The 21,446-nt window shown below is 38.0% G+C and overlaps 1 protein-coding gene across 3 annotated transcripts in view; it reads left to right on the forward strand.

Moving 5' to 3' along the window:
* Positions 1–1,626: 1,626 nt before the first annotated feature.
* Positions 1,627–21,446, forward strand: part of LOC128651694 (uncharacterized) — a 29,577-nt gene continuing 9,757 nt past the window's right edge. Inside the window, exon 1 of one of the 3 annotated variants that reach the window (XM_053704680.1) lies at positions 1,627–1,705. Coding sequence is in view for 1 of the 3 variants with exons in the window: in XM_053704683.1 (XP_053560658.1) it covers positions 6,892–6,913 (22 nt within the window). In the remaining 2 variants the exon portion in view is untranslated. Of the gene's footprint in view, positions 1,706–6,837; positions 6,914–21,446 lie in introns of those variants that run through there. The other 2 variants (XM_053704682.1, XM_053704683.1) reach the window with 2 other exon arrangements.

A 21,446-nucleotide genomic window follows, 5' to 3' on the forward strand; every position in this document is an offset into this window, starting at 1 on the left:
ATTTTTCTTCATTCTCTTTCTATCTTTATTTGCATAAAATCAGAAATCAAAGCTTAGAGCTGGTTCAGCACCATGGATAGTGCTTTCTGATTGGTGGCTAAATTTAGCCACCAATCAGAAAGCGCTACCCAGTTGCTGAACTTAAAATGGGCCAGCTAAGCTTTCATTCCTGCTTTTCAAATAAAGATACCAAGAGAAAGAATAAACAAATTGATAATAGGAGTAATTTAGAAAGTTGCTTAAAATTGCATGCTCAGTCTATCCGAATCATGACAGAACAAAATTGGGTTTAGTATCGAGTACAGTAAATAGTTACACATGTATAAAAACCTGCAGAAATGTAAACAAATACAATGTATCCATGTAGGTTAGCAGAGCTGATGTTTAAGAGCTGTCTGGGGTTAAAGATATATTCCAGCCCAAATTGGAAACCACATGGGTGCATTTTGGTATTGAACAGAAGCAATTTTGTAATATACATGCATTAGCAAAAATGCTTCTAATAAAAGTTATAGCTATTTCAAAAGTGTATTTAAGTATGCACCGTGCACCAGCATTTTAAACATAACACTTGTTCTGAGAGCCTAAGGTGCTTGTACTATCTGGTAATGACTCCATTTGTTAATTGCTGACATGATACAAGCCCCAGTGATGATCTAAGCAGCTGCATTATTTAAAATGTGGGTGCAGTGAAAATATCTAGCTATGCTTCACATGCACATGCAGAGAAAAAATGTTAACACTAAAACAGTGATAACTCTTAAAAGAAGCATTTTTGCTAATACATTTATATTGCAAATATGTTTCTGCTCAAAGATGCAATAAATCTATGTGCATTTATACTTTGACTGGAATGTCCCTTTAAGTCTATGGAGAAAAATAGAGATTTTACACCCAAAATATGTCTACCATTTTTGTTCCTGGTGATAAAAACAGTGCAGTATTACCCTCATCTGAACCCCCAAACCAATTTTTTAAGTAAAATAATGCAGTATGGCCGAGAAATACATTTTTAACACTAAACTCAGATTTTACCATAGACAAATGATATATATATTTTAAATTATTTTTTTTTAATAATAAACATATTTGCAGCTTAAAGTAAGACTTTAAGAAGACTAAGTTGTATATTGTCCCTTTAAATATGCAAAAACTAAAAGCAAACCGAATAAAAACAAAATATAACGAAATATTGTAATACACGCTGTTAAAAGAATAACATATGACTGACTATAGCAAACCAAACTGTAAACACGGGAGAAAACCTAATCATACTCATGTATACATTATACATGCACAAATCTTAATGTCAGCATCATGAAACACAAATGTAGGAAAATCAGCAGCAGTTAAGAGATGTTGCAAACCTTCCCAGCAGAGGCTGCCCCTTCACAAGGACTGTACACACACACAGGAAGATGTTAGTGTGGAGGATGTGGAGAATCCAATAGCGTCTCTGCTCCTAAGCTACGGATGCCAGGCAAATGGTTAGTTACTACGCAGGTTGAATAAGACTGGCATTCTGAGCCAGTGTTATTATAGCAGCGCCACCTAAAGGACAAGGTTGAAATGCAAGCTCCATTATGGACATGACTCAGCAGAGAGTGATGCTACGCAGTAACATTACACAAGCCGTGATTGTTTTTAAAGTGGTATTTCACTCAGTGGACAGGCTGGATGCAGTAAAAAAAAAAAATATGACAAGGTATGGTATGGTTTTTATTGCTGTTTGTTTTAGATCAGTTCAAATATAAAGACTATAGTAAGTTGCACTTTAATATTATTAAGATTTTACTCCTCAGTTGATTTTTACATAACTGCACCTATCTGAAAGCAATGATTTTCTGTTTATCAAACTTGAATGTTGAGTAACTGACAGTCTGGGGACTACATGAAACCCTTGCTGACTTTTATTGCACATAACTGTAACCTCTCCTCAGAAGCACATAGTTTCTGTTTTCCTCCCAAACCACCAGACAATCCTTTTTTTCTCTTTCATCTATATTCAATTTAAAAAATGTGTTTCTGTGGGACATTATATATATATATATATATATATATATATATATATATATATATATATATATATATATATAATATAAACTATAATATAAAACTAATTTCAGGGAGGTGGCTTCAGCCGCTACTGCACCCCCCCTCCTCCCAGTTATATATTGGACACCTTGAAACCCTAAAGATAGAGACTTATCATTAAAGTAGCTTCCCTCTAAAGTCACATTTAAAAAGGTAGCTTTATTGCACAACCACATACAACAAACTTTTTTTTTCCAGTGATCGTACCCTTGTTGAATGCTTAAAGGGACAGTCTAGGCCAAAATAAACTTTCATGATTCAGATAGGGCATGTAATTTTAAACAATTTTCCAATTTACTTTAATCACCAATTTTGCTTTGTTCTCTTGGTATTCTTAGTTGAAAGCTTAATCTAGGAGGTTCATATGCTAATTTCTTAGACCTTGAAGGCCACCTCTTTTCAGAATGCATTTTAACAGTTTTTCACCACTAGAGGGTGTTAGTTCATGTGTTTCATATAGATAACACTGTGCTCGTGCACGTGAAGTTATTTGGGAGCAGGCACTGATTGGCTAGACTGCAAGTCTGTCAAAAGAACTGAAATAAAGGGGCAGTTTGCAGAGGCTTAGATACAAGATAATCACAGAGGTTAAAAGTATATTAATATAACTGTGTTGGTTATGCCAAACTGGGGAATGGGTAATAAAGGGATTATCTATCTTTTAAAACAATAAAAATTCTGATGTAGACTGTCCCTTTAAATATTTTAGAAGTTTAATTACATGCAGTAAATAAGGTAGTATTTGTGTTTTTATTTTATTAGAATCAGTGGGGGCTTTTTGGTTACTGATGCATGCTTTGAGGGTTCTATAACGTCCCAGCAACTAAAGGCATTCCTTAAAGGGCAACTGTAGTCAAATATACTCTCGTGTTGTAACAATAGTATACTGTTAAATAAATCTTTTTTAAATGTACATCCTATTTGAAATCTTATTCGTTTTCAATATATAACTTATTTAATTTTAATTGTTTTCCAAACCCACTGATTTATAGTCCGTAGCTGTATTCCAATCCTGGAGGACAACTCCAGTTGGAAGATGGCGACTACCGGGCGCAATGCGCATGCGCGATTTCACGCAACGTCATCGGATAGATTGAAATTTAATGTGCGCATGCGTTATTTTCTGTCTGTTGTCAGCTATGTCGGCTTCTGTGCCAATATGCGCATGCGAGACTAATAGAAAACAATTGCGCATGCGATGAGTGACGAAAATGTATTTAAATGACATGCTAATACTGGCCATACGATTGGCAAGTATGTTATTGCTTAGACGGCCCACATTTGAGGGCTGGATAACAACGTCATTGACAGAAAGCATATTTTTATGCTAAAGGGAGCTTCGTTTTTCAAAATGAAAAGGTACCTTTTATTTATATTAACATTGCAATGTTTAATGTTGAGTGCGTTTTGCTTAAGGTCAGCAAAAGTTAGTATTCCTTTAAAGAAACACTTTTCTAAATTTGGGCCACATCGGATCATGGTACTTGGAGTTTCAGGGAGATTGCATTCCATTTGCTGGCATCAGGGAGCCGCTATTACAATCAGGGAGACTCCTTGAACTTCAGGGAGAGTTGGGATGTCTGTGTGTATATATATATATATATATATATATATAAATATATATATGGATTAAATGTACAATGCAGCCTTAGAGGAAGCGAGGGATGCACATTCTATCCTTGCTGTAGTTGCCCACTTTGACTATAAGTAATTGGTTTCAAACCTTTATTGTTCCACTAGTAAGCATCCTATTCTTTTGAAATTCACATAGCATTTTCTTACTGGCCATTATATGCTGAACACCAGTATTACTTCTGTGTGGGGGTTGAGGGTGTTTGCACCCCAAAACCTCAAATATGCTGATTGACCTAAATAAGCTTTTTATATGTAGCTTTCTCCCTTCTCTATGTAGAGCAAGACAAGTGGGAAAAAGAAGTGGTATAAACACATAGATAAAGTTATTTTCCAGAGCTGTAGAGAACTGTTGGTTCTGAGCAGGAACAAGAACAGCCAATCAACACAACCTCACCAATCATTAGATGTATTCTGTTCTGGCACTGCAAAGCTTTGCAACACCCAAGCAGAAATATATATATTTAACATCTTTGAAAAGTAGAGTATTTCATTTTCCAGTACCATGTCCCTTTAAAAAATAAAGATAGCTATAGGAAGCAGAAGATGAACCCCAAACCAGTACTCCCTGCATCCCTGAGATATAACTTTGTGGTCAACTTTTGATAAATCTATTTATTATACTCTAGAACCAGCCACTCCAGCCAAGAACCTCAATAATGTAAAACAGTGGTAAAGAAATTAAAAAAATATAAGCGTGTGTATTACCAAAACTCTTTCAGGATGAAGAGTTGATGTGCAATTTGGTATATTTTAGTCCCAGCCCTTATTTTGTTTAACACTTTGATCACCCTGCTGTGATCACGGCTCCGTAATACTTGGTTGACTTATCATTCATTACAAGGTCAAATGAGCCAGCAATACGAAACATTACAGCCCTTTGAAAGACTAAGAGTTAAATGTATTATAAACATGACGCACCCAGAAACCCTTTACTAGTGGAGTTTTTCTGAGCAGTGACACTCATTCAGTTACATGCTAGAAAATCAATACTTATACAATCATTCTACAAAACTCAGCCTTTTTTTCTCAGTTTAGATTCACACTGTGGGGAAGATGTGCAGGAAACTACAACTATAAATGCTAGAATGAGACATACATGTCAGAGATCTGAAAAAGGACTTTAATAATGCTGTGCAGAATGCCATGCCAAGCCAATTTGTGCTGTTAAATGAGCAGACGCTAGGTAATGTTAACCAAAAATTCCCAAGCCAGAAATCTCATACTTTTATTTAGAATGGATTTAAAAAGTTCTTGACCCATTTTTACAACCTATTCATTGTGCTACATAGATGAAATATGCCCTGCTGAAATAAAAGGCACTTGCAGAAGGTAATAAGGTCTGAAGATGCATATATCCATGCCAAAACAAAATAAGAATAATCAGTGACGCATTTCATTATAATGATCTCATACAGCAAAAAATAAATTTGATTTGACTGCTTTAAGAATTAATAATGATACCACATCTGAGCAAATCACAAAGCTAACTGTATTGGTATATAAATATCTGGCTAAAGCACAGCATTTGATGATGCACAGTTTTATTATGTGCGTCACTACTCCCACCAATGCTACCCAAATCACGGGACATAATGGCGCACCCAACAATTACGGCAGTGACGTCAAAAGGCGCAGGATGAAAACGCACTTTTTTTGTTTATTACCAGATTGAAAATGTATTGCAAAATTGTGAAAAAAACATAATAGTAAATTTGGTCTTAGAAAAATATTTATGCCACTTCAAAAGCAGCTACTTGCACAATTCCATATTTCTCTTTAATGTTAAAAATGTAATTCCATATCTTCTCAGTACTTTCCTGATATTAACTAGTTAACTTTATTTGTTTTTCTTCCTGCTGTCATCGTAGCTTGCAAAACATTGCCCTAGAAAATGTCACATGTTCTGATAATAAGCTTAATAAATCTATTCTCATTAAATATATTCCTCATTCTTTCCAGCATTTGTATAATACTTCATTTTATTTTATCTAAAGCATTTCAGAGTGGTCCAAGCCTGAGAGATACCATGCAATGAAGCCATCCTGCTTTATTTTTCATTGCCTGGTCTCTGAATTCACATAATAATGTTTTTAGTTGCTTGATGATTTGATCCTCTTATGTGTAACCCACTATTAATAAGAACAAGGTAAAATGACTGTGTGTGTATGGTGGGGGGGGGGGGGTGTCAGATATATGTTAACATAAACTTATATCATAATAGAAGTAAAAAGCAAGTCTAAAGAGCTTGCAATCAATAACTGAAAACAAGTTTGGCTGCATGGAAAAAGAAACAGCCTTACAGCACCAGAAGGGGTTACATTGCTGTTTGGATAATAAAATAGGTTATGAAAAATATAGTACTGCTTTTTTATATTTCTTTATTAAAACTTTATAAAAATGACTCTTCGAAAATTGAATTACGTATATTTATATAGAATATTTACACAGAATATGTATGAATAATAATGAATGGATACTAAGTAAAAAAAAAAAGGATAAATGTTTTTGTTTAAAAAAATGAACCAAAACAGTATTATTATATTATGTATTTGCCCTTCACCATTATTTAAAAATGAGATTTTAATATTAAGATATTAATAGCTTTGATGTGTCACTTTAAATAAAAGTTATGATTTGTTTTCCGGGTTGGGAGGTCTGATAGATAATCAAGCTTATCTATCATGTGTAAATTATACCTAGAGAGCACATAGTTTAAATATTTATGAAGTATAGACACTGCGCATTTAAATCTTGCTCAGTCTGTCCCTGAAAATGGCGAATCTAAAATCAGCAATAACCACTGCTTCAGACAAGAATGCAGCTCTCATAGTATGCTTTAGCTACCTACAGAAGAAGGTAGGGAGTAAACTACAAGTCTTTTATCATTAGAAGTAGATATCCAATGGGCTTGTGTGAATACATGGCACATTTTAATCTAACATTAATGGGGGGGAAAGTTTTGGTACAGAATCAGATACAGAATTTCACAGAATGATCTCTGCCAATGAGAAGAAGGATTTCACCTGCCAGCATCATTGCCCACCAATAGGATGAAATGTTTGGGCTTGTAGCCCACCCTTGGCCAATCCTATTTCAGCTCATCCTCTCAACTAATGCAGAAGCATAGCAAGTATATCACATGTATGCTGGAGAACTGCCAACATGGAGATGAGAAGAGAGACAGGTAAACAACTTCTCAATGCCAGAGGGATGACATTTACTTCTTAAATGCTGGCCCTCCTCCTTGTGCACTTTGCACGCCTGTAAAAGCCTATTAACCCTTTTAGTTTCAGAACAGTACAGCATCACTTCTTTTACACTGCTTGGGTTAAGTGTCATGCACATTTCCAGCACTTTGTCCCCTTCTGCAACAATTATCCCAATCCCCTACAGGGTGCTGAACAAATCTGGTGCTGCGCAACTACACTGGTGAGAAAAAAAGCAATAAAAAAACAACACTATGTTATGCTGCCTTTCTGCTCTCATTATAAAAAGAATATAAATGAACAGCAAGCTGACATAAAACAATATATAAGGAAAAATGTGAAGATTATATGCCTTACGTTTTCTGTTGTCTCACGGTTCAGAAAGAAGGGTAAAAACAATGTATCTGCAGTCCGACAGCTGTGCAACCTGCAAAAGAATTCCACACCGTAAACACTCAACCAGTCTCTATGGCTTCTTTTTCCTATAACAGGTATTAACCCCTGCTGGCGTCCGCCATGTCATGTTGGAGGTGACGCAGCCTTTATTATCATCGCCTGTCCCTAGGTTGAGTGTTGCGTCTGTGGTTACAGCCAGGATCTCGGAATATGAAAATGCTCGTCCCCCAATTACTGCTGCGTAGGATTTGGGCATCCGCGTGACCTCCATTCACGTTTAGAAGCTTCCAGAATGTTCTCGCCGTTAACCCTTTCCTTAAGATTACCCGTTTCGAATCTCATCGTCCCCCTTTCACCACCTCCTCCCCTTGCGGGATTAAAATGTGTCGCATTTACAATGGGTCCCTGATATACAATAATACAGGTGATGAAGCATCGGTTCGAGTAGAGATGCAGAGCTTCTGAGAGTGTTACTCATAATACTTGCTAGCTTCGACAGCTCTCTTCTATGCTGTTGCTGCAGCTGATTTTCAGAGACCTGTCGACACAGCCTGCTTCTCTCTCTCTCTCTCTCTCTCTCTGCTATGTGACGCAGCTGAAAATTCTCAGCTCTGCTCCCAGAGTCATATAAAGGAACTACATCTTTGTAAAACAGCTTTGCATAGTTGTGCAACAAATGGGTAATCTGGAAAAATAATGGTTCTGTGCTGTATGGCCCATGACACAACACCAGATGATAGACACTGTTAATATAGATGTTTTACAGATAAATTAACCCTTATATACATATGGTTATATAGAATCTGTATGCATTCTAACTTGCAGGAGAAAGCCTCCCACTATTTGTGTGACACATTAGCTACAAACTTAAAAGTACATTCTACTCTGTATTAAAAATGCACTTTAGTTTGTTAGCGTATTAAAGAAAAACTCTCAATACTATTAGGCTGATCACAATCTTTTATTAGATAATTATCCACATTTTAAACGGCTGTGGATAAGCACTTTTCAATATTGACACAACCAGAATGATACATTTTCATTTTTTATTGGAAGCAATTTTACATGACTGGTTTTGCCAAAAAATGGCCCTATACTTAACATATGCTAGTCCTGTTTGTTGTGATCACAATCTAAATGCACTTTAGTTTGTTAGCGTATTAAAGAAAAACTCTCAATACTATTAGGCTGATCACAATCTTTTATTAGATAATTATCCACATTTTAAACGGCTGTGGATAAGCACTTTTCAATATTGACACAACCAGAATGATACATTTTCATTTTTTATTGGAAGCAATTTTACATGACTGGTTTTGCCAAAAAATGGCCCTATACTTAACATATGCTAGTCCTGTTTGTTGTGATCACAATCTAAATTGTTGATAACTATTGAGACTTTTTCAAAGCTGCATTTGACTTATCAAATTCCACAGCTAAAAGAACTTGATAAACCGCTAGACAATACTTTCCCACTTATTACTAGGTACCCCAAAAAGTTTTTGAATGTAACGTGTTCAAAATACACTGACAATAACCTGACATGATGGATGACGTTACAAAGCAACTTCACCAGATACAAACGCTATCTGCAATCAGGTAAATAAGAATTTTTGCAGTATTAAAAATTTTAAAAATCAGTCACCCAACAAATACATATGTCCAGAATACTGATAATGACCCTAAAATCCCTTAAAAATTCATACACATCTATGGTTTTGGAGCACAACATTTTAATTACACAGATACCACCTCTGAGCATTAGCACTATACATTATAAAAAGAGATAAATCAGCAAAAGGCTAAACCCCTGAAAATACCATTGTGTTTGTCTCTAATGATAATTTTATTTTTGTAAATATTTAATCACAAGATTATTGAGGCAGATAACATTTTGTGTTGTTTTCAGGAGGTAATGATTTTGTGCTTGAGGGATATTATCGGTAAAAACATTTTGTAATTGTGCTGACCATCTAACATTCAGAAATTATCTTCCAAAAACAAGAACAAGATAGTGATCAACTTCTATGTGTTTAACTCCTGCAAAGTCATACTCGGAATTGTGATCAACTTCTATGTGTTTAACTTCTGCAGAGTCATACTCGGAAGCCGCAATGCCTTGACACTCATGAGCAGTACATAGCCAGCGATCCATTCGGGGACAGCACATGCACATAGCTGCCAATCACCAGCTGTGTCCAGTATAGAAACTTGAAGGGCAAAGACTTGGTGCATGAGTTTAACTAAGTGTTTAACTCTGCATTTTATTATTACACTTTTATATCTCATTGAGCAAATTTTTCATTTCAAAATAATGAAAAATAGAACAACAGAGACAAAGGTTATAGGTTACACCTCATTTAAAAAAGGAGATAAAAATGCTGATTTAAAAGTTCAGCAAACTTTTTTTAACAAATTGCCTATTCTTTCTGCATACATGTGGCTTATTGCACTCCTCTACCCTTGAATATTTAAGAGATTTGAAAGAAGTATTTTATATAGATAGGAGACTAAGTGAAAAAGTTGGCATATTTTCCATTGATGTATTTTTCAAATTGAGAAAGGGGGTTAGAAACAATGATGAGGGTAGCCTAGCAAAAGTAGTATGACTCTCATTACTACTACCACAACCAGGAGCAGTAGGAAATCTGATAATTTTCCTAGTGCTCAATCACCAAGATGACTAAAAATTCTCCACCTTGGAGAGTAATTATTGTACATACTTAACAGGGGCTAAACTCACTGAATTCTGTAAGAAAAGGTGTGGTACCTGGAAGTCCAAGGGCCTGAAATTCAAAAGATCATCGCTCAGGGGAGATTTTCTTAAATGATCTTCCTGCACTGCGGGATCCCTAGTGAAATTTTTCGAAAGGCAAATTTTGCTATACTTCTCCAAATGATGTTCCCTGCATTTATGTATCTGAAGGAGAGACAAGACCAGTGCAGTATAGCACTGGATAACAGAGCTCTGCTGTATTTACACCCTGAGCTTTGTATTTTCTATCACTTTACACTTCAGATTAACTTGTATTACATTTAAATTTTGCACTTTCTATTTTGTATTTTATTTTGTATACAGCAGTGTATTTAGGATTGTGATTTTACAAATTCTGATTATGCTTTCACAGTTTCTGTGTAACTTTAACAAATTAGTGTCATACTTTGTATATTTATGTGTATCTTTTAGAAATTACATTGCACTTTGTATTTCTTCCATTTACATTGAAACTGAAAAACTGTCAGTTTCCCAGAGAGCTTCATTACTTTCTATAAGCCAGATAATCAAACATTCTCTAGTTTGGAGACAGATTATAGAGCAGAATTCATAGGTGCTGAATTCACTGAAAATGCTAAGAAAAGTGGAGGAACCTGGAAGTCCCAGAGAGATTCTAGATGCCTTCCACAGAAAGTAATGAAGCTCTCTGGGATACAAAATTTCACATGGGAGAGAGAAGGTAACTGGTCAACATTAAAACTGCAAAACTATCAGCTTCAGTTTCCCAGAAAGCTTCATTGCTCTCTATGGGCCAGATAAACATTGTCTAGTTCAAAAATAAATTATAGTGCAGACTTCACAGGGACATAACTCACTGGAAAAGAGATGAGAGATGGCTTCTATAGACAGTAATGAAGCTATCTGGGAAACAAAATTTCACATGGGAGAGAGAAGGTAACTGGAGAATCCCCGGGGGCTGATATAAAGGCTTAGTTTGCATCAATTCAAAATCAAACACATGTTTTCACTACAATTTAACTTGCTTTTGTCTATGTTTTAGTATATATCAGTTTTCTGTTAGTTAAAATAAGTGTATTTTGAATTTTGAGCAAACTTCACCTGAATATAGCAGGCAAGAAAATCAGTGAGACCAACTTGCTTAAATTGCTTACAAAATTTCACACAAGACTTGCGAGAAAGCTTCAGACATATGCTGGTAACTCCCCTGCTCAGACCAGGGAACTGCCCTATTCCTCCCACTTTCTGAAACTGTCAGTTTTAGTTTACAATAGAGCAAATAGAAAGTGCAATGTAATTTGTAAAAGATACACAGAAGTATACAAATTATTATTCTTATTTGTTAAAGTAACACAGAAACTCTCAAAACCTAATCGGAATTCGTAATTTGTTTAGATCTAAATATAAATGTATTATATAAAAGAGAAAGTGTAAAGCTTAAGTACAATAATACTGAAATGACCCAATCTGAAATGTCTAGTAATGTAAAATGCAAAGCACAAAGTGTACATGTAACAAAACTTTCATATCATGCAGTGCTATATTACACTGGGCTTGTCACTCCTTCACATACATAAATGAGAGAGATCTCACAGTGCTGGAGAGTTCTGCCCTTTTTATTTTGAGCAATCAGTAAACTTCTGCTCCTGTGAAGTTACTGAATTGCAGTTTATCTCCAAGCTGGATAATATCCTTTGAATATCAGGGCCTTAGAATGCAATCAAGCAATCTGGGATAGAGAATCTCATAGGGAAGAGTGAAGTTAACAGGGGAGCACCTGGTATCTATAACATCTCAGTTTGCAAATACAAATTAAACTGAAATGTTTTCACTATACTTTAAATTACATTTTCTTCTAGTTTAAATATGTGTATTGTGAACTTTGAGCAAACTTCACCTGCACACAACTGGTGAGATAAATCAGTGAGACCATCAGGTGTAAAATGCATAAAAAATATCATGAGAATTGTGAGAGAGATTCACAAGATGAACCCCCTTTTCAGCCCAGGGAAATCCTCTGTCTCTCCTACTTTCAGGCTTATTTCCCATAAAAGAAATACAAATTGTAATGCAATTTATAAAATATACACAGTATGATCTTAATATGTTATAGATACACCAAACCTTTAAGAGCATACTATGAATTTGTAAAATCTCAATCCAAAATACACAGCTGTATACAGAATATAAATGCATTCAAATACAAAATAGAACATGCAATGCTTAAATGTAATAAAACATAAAGGACACAATTTGAAGTCTGTTATATAAAATACATGTAAATTAGGGCTGCACGATTGATTGCATGATGCGATTAATCATGATTTTAAATCGCGATTTCAAATTTCGGGAGTATGTGATTTATAACTCCACACCCTATGACATCACCTATGACATACAGGAGAATCGGGATTTTCCTTTTTTCCCAATATCGAACAGCCCTAATGTAAATGTAACAAAACTCTCGTCATGCAGTGCTATATTGCACTGGGCTTTTCTCTCCACATCCAGAAATGCAAGGAACACCACTTAGCAGGGCCGGATTGGGCCGCCGGGATACCGGGAAAAATCCCGGTGGGCCGGTGGCTGGTGGGCCGGCAGCTGCCAGCTGCACATAGTGTGTGTGGAGAGGAGCAAGCAGCACAGCAGAACAGTGTGAGGGAGCGCAGTGGCCGTTACTTTGCCCCAAAAATTACAGTGAGTATAGTGAGAACCTCCCCGAGTCCCCACTATGTGCTGCCCACATATCAGACTGAGAGTGGTGCTGAGGTGACATCATGCTATCCTGTTACTTGTGCGTACCCCCACCACACATGATCAGCTCTCCTCTCCACGGACCAGAGACGCAACCACCCCTGCAACGGCGTGACGTCATTCGTACTGCCTGTTACCCGGCAAACAGCTGCTGCTGCATGTTAGCCCTCACTGTCCCGCCGCCTGATGGATCCATGCAGGAAAGGAATCAGCAGGATAACTTATTTAGCAAGTTATTGTGAATGAGAGGCCGCCGGACACAAGCAGGTGATTACCGCGGCGTGTAGTAGGGATCCACAGGCGCTGTAATTCCACATGTCCCTAGTAGTTTATGTTATAATCCGTTGGCTGCTAAAGAGGTAGCAGTCCTCTCTGGCAGCCAAGGGGTTAATTGAATACTGTGTTATGCTGCTGGTGGGTCTGCATGCTGTATGTACACATCATTTATTAAATATCTTGTATATTGTGGCAGTGTATGTATAATATATAAATGTGTAATGTGTGTGTAATATATATATATATATTAATTACCAATAATGGCTGATTCACCATTGTTTTACATTACATCACATCTCTATGGACTTTACACCCAATCACAAACATCGACAACATGACCAACATGCAGCATTGTTTAGTGCTTTGGAAACTACACTGCAGCCACTTCATTTTAAGATGGTATTGTTCACATAGGAAAGAGGTGCAGGAAAAGCAAAATAGTTTTTTTTAAAGTATCTACCTAGTCACTAGGACCCACAAGGGCCACAATGGAGAGGGAGTTTAAAGAGCAGTCAGGGAAGCCATAAGGTGGATTCAATGGAGGAAGAATAGGGGAGTGTGGAGGGCAGTTAGGAAGGAAATAGGGCAGCACCTTGGAGAAGGTTGACTGCATCATTCTGCTGACTACACCTTTTGTCCCCTAAAAATTGACAGAGGCCATAAAATGTATGCAACGTATCATATGTGCCAACCCAGGCACTGCCTAATTAGCCTGAGACAGTGGCTCTAAATAATTCTTAATACGGTCGTTTGATATAACGTGTTATCGATCTGTCTGTGGATGTTAAGCATTTAGCAAGTGCCTTTGTCTGTTGAATTCAATATGTCCATTTTGTTGACAATATTAAAGGGACAGTCAAGTCCAAAAAAACTTTCATGTTTCGAATAGGGCATGTAATTTTAAACAACTTTGCAATTTACTTTTATCACACATTTTGTTTTGTTCTCTTGGTATTCTTAGTTGAAAGCTAAACCTAGGCGGTTCATATGCTAATTTCTTAGACCTTGAAGGTTGCCTCTAATCTAAATGCATTTTGATAGTTTTTCACCACTAGAGGGCATTAGTTCACGTGTTTCATATAGATAACATTGAGCTCATGCACGTGAATTTACCATGGAGACAGCTCTGATTGGCTAAAATGCAAGTCTGTCAAAAGAACTGAAATAAGGGGGCAGTCTGCTGAGGTTTAGATACAAGGCAATTACAGAGGTAAAACGTGTAGAATTATAACTGTGTTGGTTATGCAAAACTGGGGAATTGGTAATTAAGGGATTATCTATCTTTTAAAACAACAAAAATTCTGGTGTTGACTGTCCTTTTAAGTCAATAACTTTTGGACGGTTATACATAGTATGGGTAATTTAATATTTTTCTAATACAAGAATGGTGTTTTTACATTGTGATTGTTCCCATTTCAAAACAGGCATATAGGGAGTAGAAAAACACAGTCAACTAGATTAGGATTTACCACATAGTTATATACAAGCAACAGTGCAATAATAAAATAACGTAGTGTGCATGTCTGGAGGAAAAAGTGCTGCCATCTAATGCTCTTGTTTATGTATAACATTCTAGAAAAAAAAAGACACGTGCATGCTCCTGAGCTTATATTCCTGCTTTTCAAAAAAGGATACAACAGAAGTAAATTGGAAAGTTGTTTAAAATGATATGCTCTAACTGAAACATGAAAGAAAAATATTGGGATTTATTTCCCTTTAATACATATATTGTTATATTGAGAGATATGAGAAAATAAAGTCAGCTAGTGAACTTAGTATCCCTTAATAAAGCAGGTATGTAATAAATGCAGTACTTATTATCCTGGATTGAATTTTGATATTAAATGAAATATACATGATTAATAGTTTTATTTTTAAAAGCAATGCAGAAATCTGAGCATCTTGCATTCTAAAGAGAAACTTGTCATTGTACCAATATGCTGCTAAGCTGATTTTATGATGGCTGTGATCACAATGCAGAACAGAACTTCAAATCCATCTATGTTAGCCAAAATGTATTTTTAGTTCACATTAAGTTAATTAAAAAGTGTCATCACTACAGTTAAGGGGTTAAAGGATTAAAAAAAAAAACACTTTAAAGCCATTTGTCTTTACATATTTATGGAGGATGCTGCTGCATTTACACAGAAGGAAAATATATGCAGTAAATGTGAAAGTAAACCCAAAGACCGCTGCTCCATAACCTGTCAGCCTGCTCTGAGCAGGCGGACAGACATCACCGGAAATCAACCCGATAGAGTACGATCGGGTTGATTGACACCCCCCTGCTGGCGGTCGATTGGCCGCGAGTCTGCAGGGGGCAGCGTTGCACCAGCAGCTCTTGTGATCAGGTCCGCCAGACTCTTAAATAGGGGCCAGTGACTCAATATTGATAATGACTGCCTAATGCGTTTTAATGCAGGATTTTTCACTTCAGCAGTACAATCAATTCATTATGTGTGCAATTAACAGTCTCATATCTTTATGTTTAATATTGCTTACATGCCATCATAAACATTTTGATGATTTATTTTAGTAGTGTGTACGTTACGTTATTTAAAAGTATGGTTATATCTAAATATAACTTTTTATGAAACTATTATACAATATCTTTTTTTATTATTATGTGAGCTGGGCATGTGGAAGAAATTCAATAACATGAAAAACAAATGTGTGAAAAGCCAACATATGACATTTAAATAAGCCAAATGTGCTTTCCAAAGGTTAAGTCTGTTAATATAGAAAAGCTCAAAAAGCACATTAAAAGCTGCTTAGATAGTGTTTTCTATTAGAAGTGAATATCTCTGCAGAATTATCTCAGTACAAAGTATTGGAAGAATATATTTGGTTTAAAGCCACCTAAAACTAGGTTTTCTAACAGAATGGCAGAATGCACTATCCTTTAAAGGGAAACCTCATAAAAACCAGTGTGAAGCAACGCATACAGCCCTTTGATGGGTTATTTTAGAGTCCATAGTTGCTTGTTTTTTTGTTTTTTAAAGTCTTGATGAAAAAGATACTGCCTAATTTGTACATTTATGCATCCAATGAGATATATTGGTATAGATTATAAGTGGTAGATGCTATTGCTAACTTGCGCACATGTTACAAGTAAATGGTTTTGCTTGAATGCAAACTAACGCCGAGATTACGAGTTTTGCGGTAACGGGTGCGTTGCTAACAAGCCTTTTTTTCCCACCGCTCCCTTAAGACAACGCTAGTATTACAGGTTTTTTTAAACCTGGCGTTAGCCGCAAAAAGGTGAGCGTAGAGCAAAATTTAGCTCCACATCTCACCTCAATACCAGCGTTGCTTAAGTCAGCGGTGAGCTGGCTAAACGTGCTTGTGCACGATTTCCCCATAGGAAACAATGGGGCTGAGCTGGCTGAAAAAAAACCTAAAACCTGCAGAAAAGCAGCGTTCAGCTCCTAACGCAGCCCCATTGTTTCCTATGGGGAAATTAATTTTATGTCTGCACCTAACACCCTAGCATGAACCCAGAGTCTAAACACCCCTAATATTACACTTATTAACCCCTAATCTGCCGCCCCCGCTATCGCTGACACCTACATTATATTATTAAACCCTAATCTGCCGCTCCGGACACCGCCACCACCTACATTATACTTATGAACCCCTAATCTACTGCCCCCAACATCGCTGACACCTACATTATATTTCTCTTGTTAAGTGTATCCAGTCCACGGATCATCCATTACTTATGGGATATTAACTCCTCCCCAACAGGAAGTGCAAGAGGATTCACCCAGCAGAGCTGCTATATAGCTCCTCCCCTAACTGCCATTACCAGTCATTCTCTTGCACCCAACGACTAGATAGGATGTGTGAGAGGACTATGGTGATTATATTTAGTTTTATACCTTCAATCAAAAGTTTGTTATTTTATAATAGCACCGGAGTGTGTTATTCATTCTCTGGTAGAATTTGAAGAAGAATCTACCTGAGTTTTTACTATGATTTTAGCCGGCGTAGTTAAGATCATATTGCTGTTTCTCGGCCATCTGAGGAGAGGTAAACTTCAGCGGGCAGATTAATCTGCAAAGAGGTATGTAGCAGCTTATTATTTTCTGACAATGGAATTGATGAGAAAATTCTGCCATACCGATATAATGTAAACTCAGCCTTAAATGCAGTAGCAGCATCTGGTATCAGGCTGTCATGTATGTATATTTTACACTTCAGTATTCTGGGGAATGGCACTTCACTGGAATTATACTGTATGCATAAGACTTTAGCCTAATTTGCAGGGACTGGCAACAGGCTCTTTAATAACACTTAATTTATGTTAAACGTTTTTTGCTGGCATGTAAAATCGTTTCATTTTCTGAGGTACTGGGTGAATAAAATGTTTTGGGCATTATTTTTTCCACTTGGCAGTTGTTTTATTTAATTTATGACAGTTTACTGATCTCTCTCACTGTTGTGTGTGAGGGGGAGGTCAAAAAATTCAGTCAGAAGCTCATTGTATTTCCTGCATGATCCGGTTCATCTCTACAGAACTCAGGGGTCTTCAAAACTTGTTTTGAGGGAGGTAATCATTCACAGCAGAGCTGTGAGATTGTAGTTGACTGTGATAAAAAACATTTATTTCTGTAACTTTTTTTTTTCTGCTATCAGGGTTAGTTATCCTTCGCTAATGGGAACAAGCCTTTGCTAAAATTGTGTTTTTTACAAAGATTTGATGCTATAACCTTTCAGTTTATTAACTTTCAACTGTCATAACTCTTTCTGTGCTTCTTATAGGCACAGTACGTTTTCATATTATAGTAAATTACTTGAAAAGTATTTCCAAGTTGCTAGTTTATTTGCTAGTGTGTTAAACATGTCTGATTCAGAGGAAGACATCTGTGCTATATGTGCTAATGCCAAAGTGGAGCCCAATAGAAATTTATGTACTAACTGTATTGATGCTACTTTAAATAAAAGTCAATCTGTACAAATTGAACACATTTCACCAAACAACGAGGGGAGAGTTATGCCGACTAACTCGCCTCACGTGTCAGTACCTGCATCTCCCGCTCGGGGGGTGCGTGATATTGTGGCGCCGAGTACATCTGGGCGGCCATTACAAATCACATTACAGGATATGGCTACTGTTATGTCTGAAGTTTTGGCTAAATTACCAGAACTAAGAGGTAAGCGTGATCACTCTGGGGTGAGAACAGAGTGCGCTGATAATGTTAGGGCCATGTCAGATACTGGGTCACAACTTGCAGAACATGAGGACGGAGAGCTTCATTCTGCGGCTGACGGTTCTGATCCAAACAGATTGGATTCAGATATTTCAAATTTTAAATTTAAGCTGGAAAACCTCCGTGTATTACTAGGGGAGGTGTTAGCGGCTCTGAATGATTGTAACACAGTTGCAATACCAGAAAAAATGTGTAGGTTGGATAAATATTTTGCGGTACCGTCGAGTACTGATGTTTTTCCTATACCTAAGAGACTTACTGAAATTGTTACTAAGGAGTGGGATAGACCCGGTGTGCCGTTCTCACCCCCTCCGATATTTAGAAAGATGTTTCCAATAGACACCACCACACGGGACTTATGGCAAACGATCCCTAAGGTGGAGGGAGCAGTTTCTACTTTAGCTAAGCGTACCACTATCCCGGTGGAGGATAGCTGTGCCTTTTCAGATCCAATGGATAAAAAGTTAGAGGGTTACCTTAAGAAAATGTTTGTTCAACAAGGTTTTATATTGCAACCCCTTGCATGCATTGCGCCTGTCACGGCTGCAGCAGCATTTTGGTTTGAGTCTCTGGAAGGGACACTTGAATCAGCTCCATTAGATGAGATTACACACAGGCTTAAAGCTCTTAAGTTAGCTAACTCATTTATTTCAGATGCCGTAGTACATTTAACTAAGCTTACGGCTAAGAATTCCGGATTCGCCATTCAGGCGCGCAGAGCACTGTGGCTAAAATCCTGGTCAGCTGACGTTACTTCTAAGTCTAAATTACTTAATATACCTTTCAAAGGGCAGACCTTATTCGGGCCCGGATTGAAAGAAATTATCGCTGACATTACAGGAGGTAAAGGCCATGCCCTGCCTCAAGACAGAGCCAAACCTAAGGCTAGACAATCTAATTTTCGTTCCTTTCGGAATTTCAAAGCAGGAGCAGCATCAACTTCCTCTGCTCCAAAACAAGAAGGATCTGTTGCTCGCTACAGACAAGGCTGGAGACCTAACCAGTCCTGGAACAAGGGCAAGCAGGCCAGGAAACCTGCTGGTGCCCCTAAAACAGCATGAATTGAGGGCCCCCGATCCGGGAACGGATCTAGTGGGGGGCAGACTTTCTCTCTTCGCCCAGGCTTGGGCAAGAGATGTCCAGGATCCCTGGGCGCTAGATATAATATCTCAGGGATACCTTCTGGACTTCAAATACTCTCCCCCAAGAGAGAGATTTCATCTGTCAAGGTTGTCAACAAACCAAATAAAGAAAGAGGCGTTTCTACGCTGTGTACAAGAGCTTTTATTAATGGGAGTAATCCATCCAGTTCCACGGTCGGAACAGGGACAAGGGTTTTACTCAAATCTGTTTGTGGTTCCCAAAAAAGAGGGAACTTTCAGGCCAATCCTGGATTTAAAGATCCTAAACAAATTCCTAAGAGTTCCATCGTTCAAAATGGAGACTATTCGGACAATTTTACCCATGATCCAAAAGGGTCAGTACATGACCACAGTGGATTTAAAGGATGCTTACCTTCACATACCGATTCACAAAGATCATTACCGGTATCTAAGGTTTGCCTTTCTAGACAGGCATTACCAGTTTGTAGCTCTTCCATTCGGATTGGCTACGGCTCTGAGAATCTTCACAAAGGTTCTGGGTGCTCTTCTGGCGGTACTAAGACCGCGAGGAATTGCGGTAGCTCCGTACCTAGACGACATTCTGATACAAGCTTCAAGCTTTCAAACTGCCAAGTCTCATACAGAGTTAGTACTGGCATTTCTAAGGTCGCATGGATGGAAGGTTAACGAAAAGAAGAGTTCTCTCTTTCCACTCACAAGAGTTCCCTTCTTGGGGACTCTTATAGATTCTGTAGAAATGAAGATTTACCTGACAGAAGACAGGTTAACAAAGCTTCAAAATGCATGCCGTGTCCTTAATTCCATTCAACACCCGTCAGTAGCTCAATGCATGGAGGTGATCGGCTTAATGGTAGCAGCAATGGACATAGTACCCTTTGCACGCCTACATCTCAGACCGCTGCAATTGTGCATGCTAAGTCAGTGGAATGGGGATTACTCAGACTTGTCCCCTACTCTGAATCTGGATCAAGAGACCAGAAATTCTCTTCTATGGTGGCTTTCTCGGCCACATCTGTCCAGGGGGATGCCATTCAGCAGGCCGGACTGGACAATTGTAACAACAGACGCCAGCCTACTAGGTTGGGGCGCTGTCTGGAATTCTCTGAAGGCTCAGGGACAATGGAATCAGGAGGAGAGTCTCCTACCAATAAACATTCTGGAATTGAGAGCAGTTCTCAATGCCCTTCTGGCTTGGCCCCAGTTAACAACTCGGGGGTTCATCAGGTTTCAGTCGGACAACATCACGACTGTAGCTTACATCAACCATCAGGGAGGGACAAGAAGCTCCCTAGCAATGATGGAAGTATCAAAGATAATTCGCTGGGCAGAGTCTCACTCTTGCCACCTGTCAGCAATCCACATCCCGGGAGTGGAGAACTGGGAGGCGGATTTCTTAAGTCGTCAGACTTTTCATCCGGGGGAGTGGGAACTTCATCCGGAGGTCTTTGCCCAAATACTTCGACGTTGGGGCAAACCAGAGATAGATCTCATGGCGTCTCGACAGAACGCCAAGCTTCCTCGTTACGGGTCCAGATCCAGGGATCCGGGAGCGGTTCTGATAGATGCTTTGACAGCACCTTGGACCTTCGGGATGGCTTATGTGTTTCCACCCTTCCCGATGCTTCCTCGATTGATTGCCAGAATCAAACAGGAGAGAGCATCAGTGATTCTAATAGCGCCTGCATGGCCACGCAGGACTTGGTATGCAGATCTAGTGGACATGTCATCCTGTCCACCTTGGTCGCTACCTCTGAAACAGGACCTTCTGATCCAGGGTCCCTTCAAACATCAAAATCTAATTTCTCTGAAGCTGACTGCTTGGAAATTGAACGCTTGATTTTATCAAAACGTGGTTTTTCTGAGTCAGTTATTGATACCTTAATACAGGCTAGGAAGCCTGTTACCAGAAAGATTTACCATAAGATATGGCGCAAATACTTATATTGGTGCGAATCCAAGAGTTACTCATGGAGTAAGGTTAGGATTCCGAGGATATTGTCTTTTCTACAAGAAG

The sequence above is a fragment of the Bombina bombina genome, chromosome 3 (genome assembly GCF_027579735.1).
Source record: "Bombina bombina isolate aBomBom1 chromosome 3, aBomBom1.pri, whole genome shotgun sequence".
NCBI lineage: Eukaryota > Metazoa > Chordata > Amphibia > Anura > Bombinatoridae > Bombina > Bombina bombina.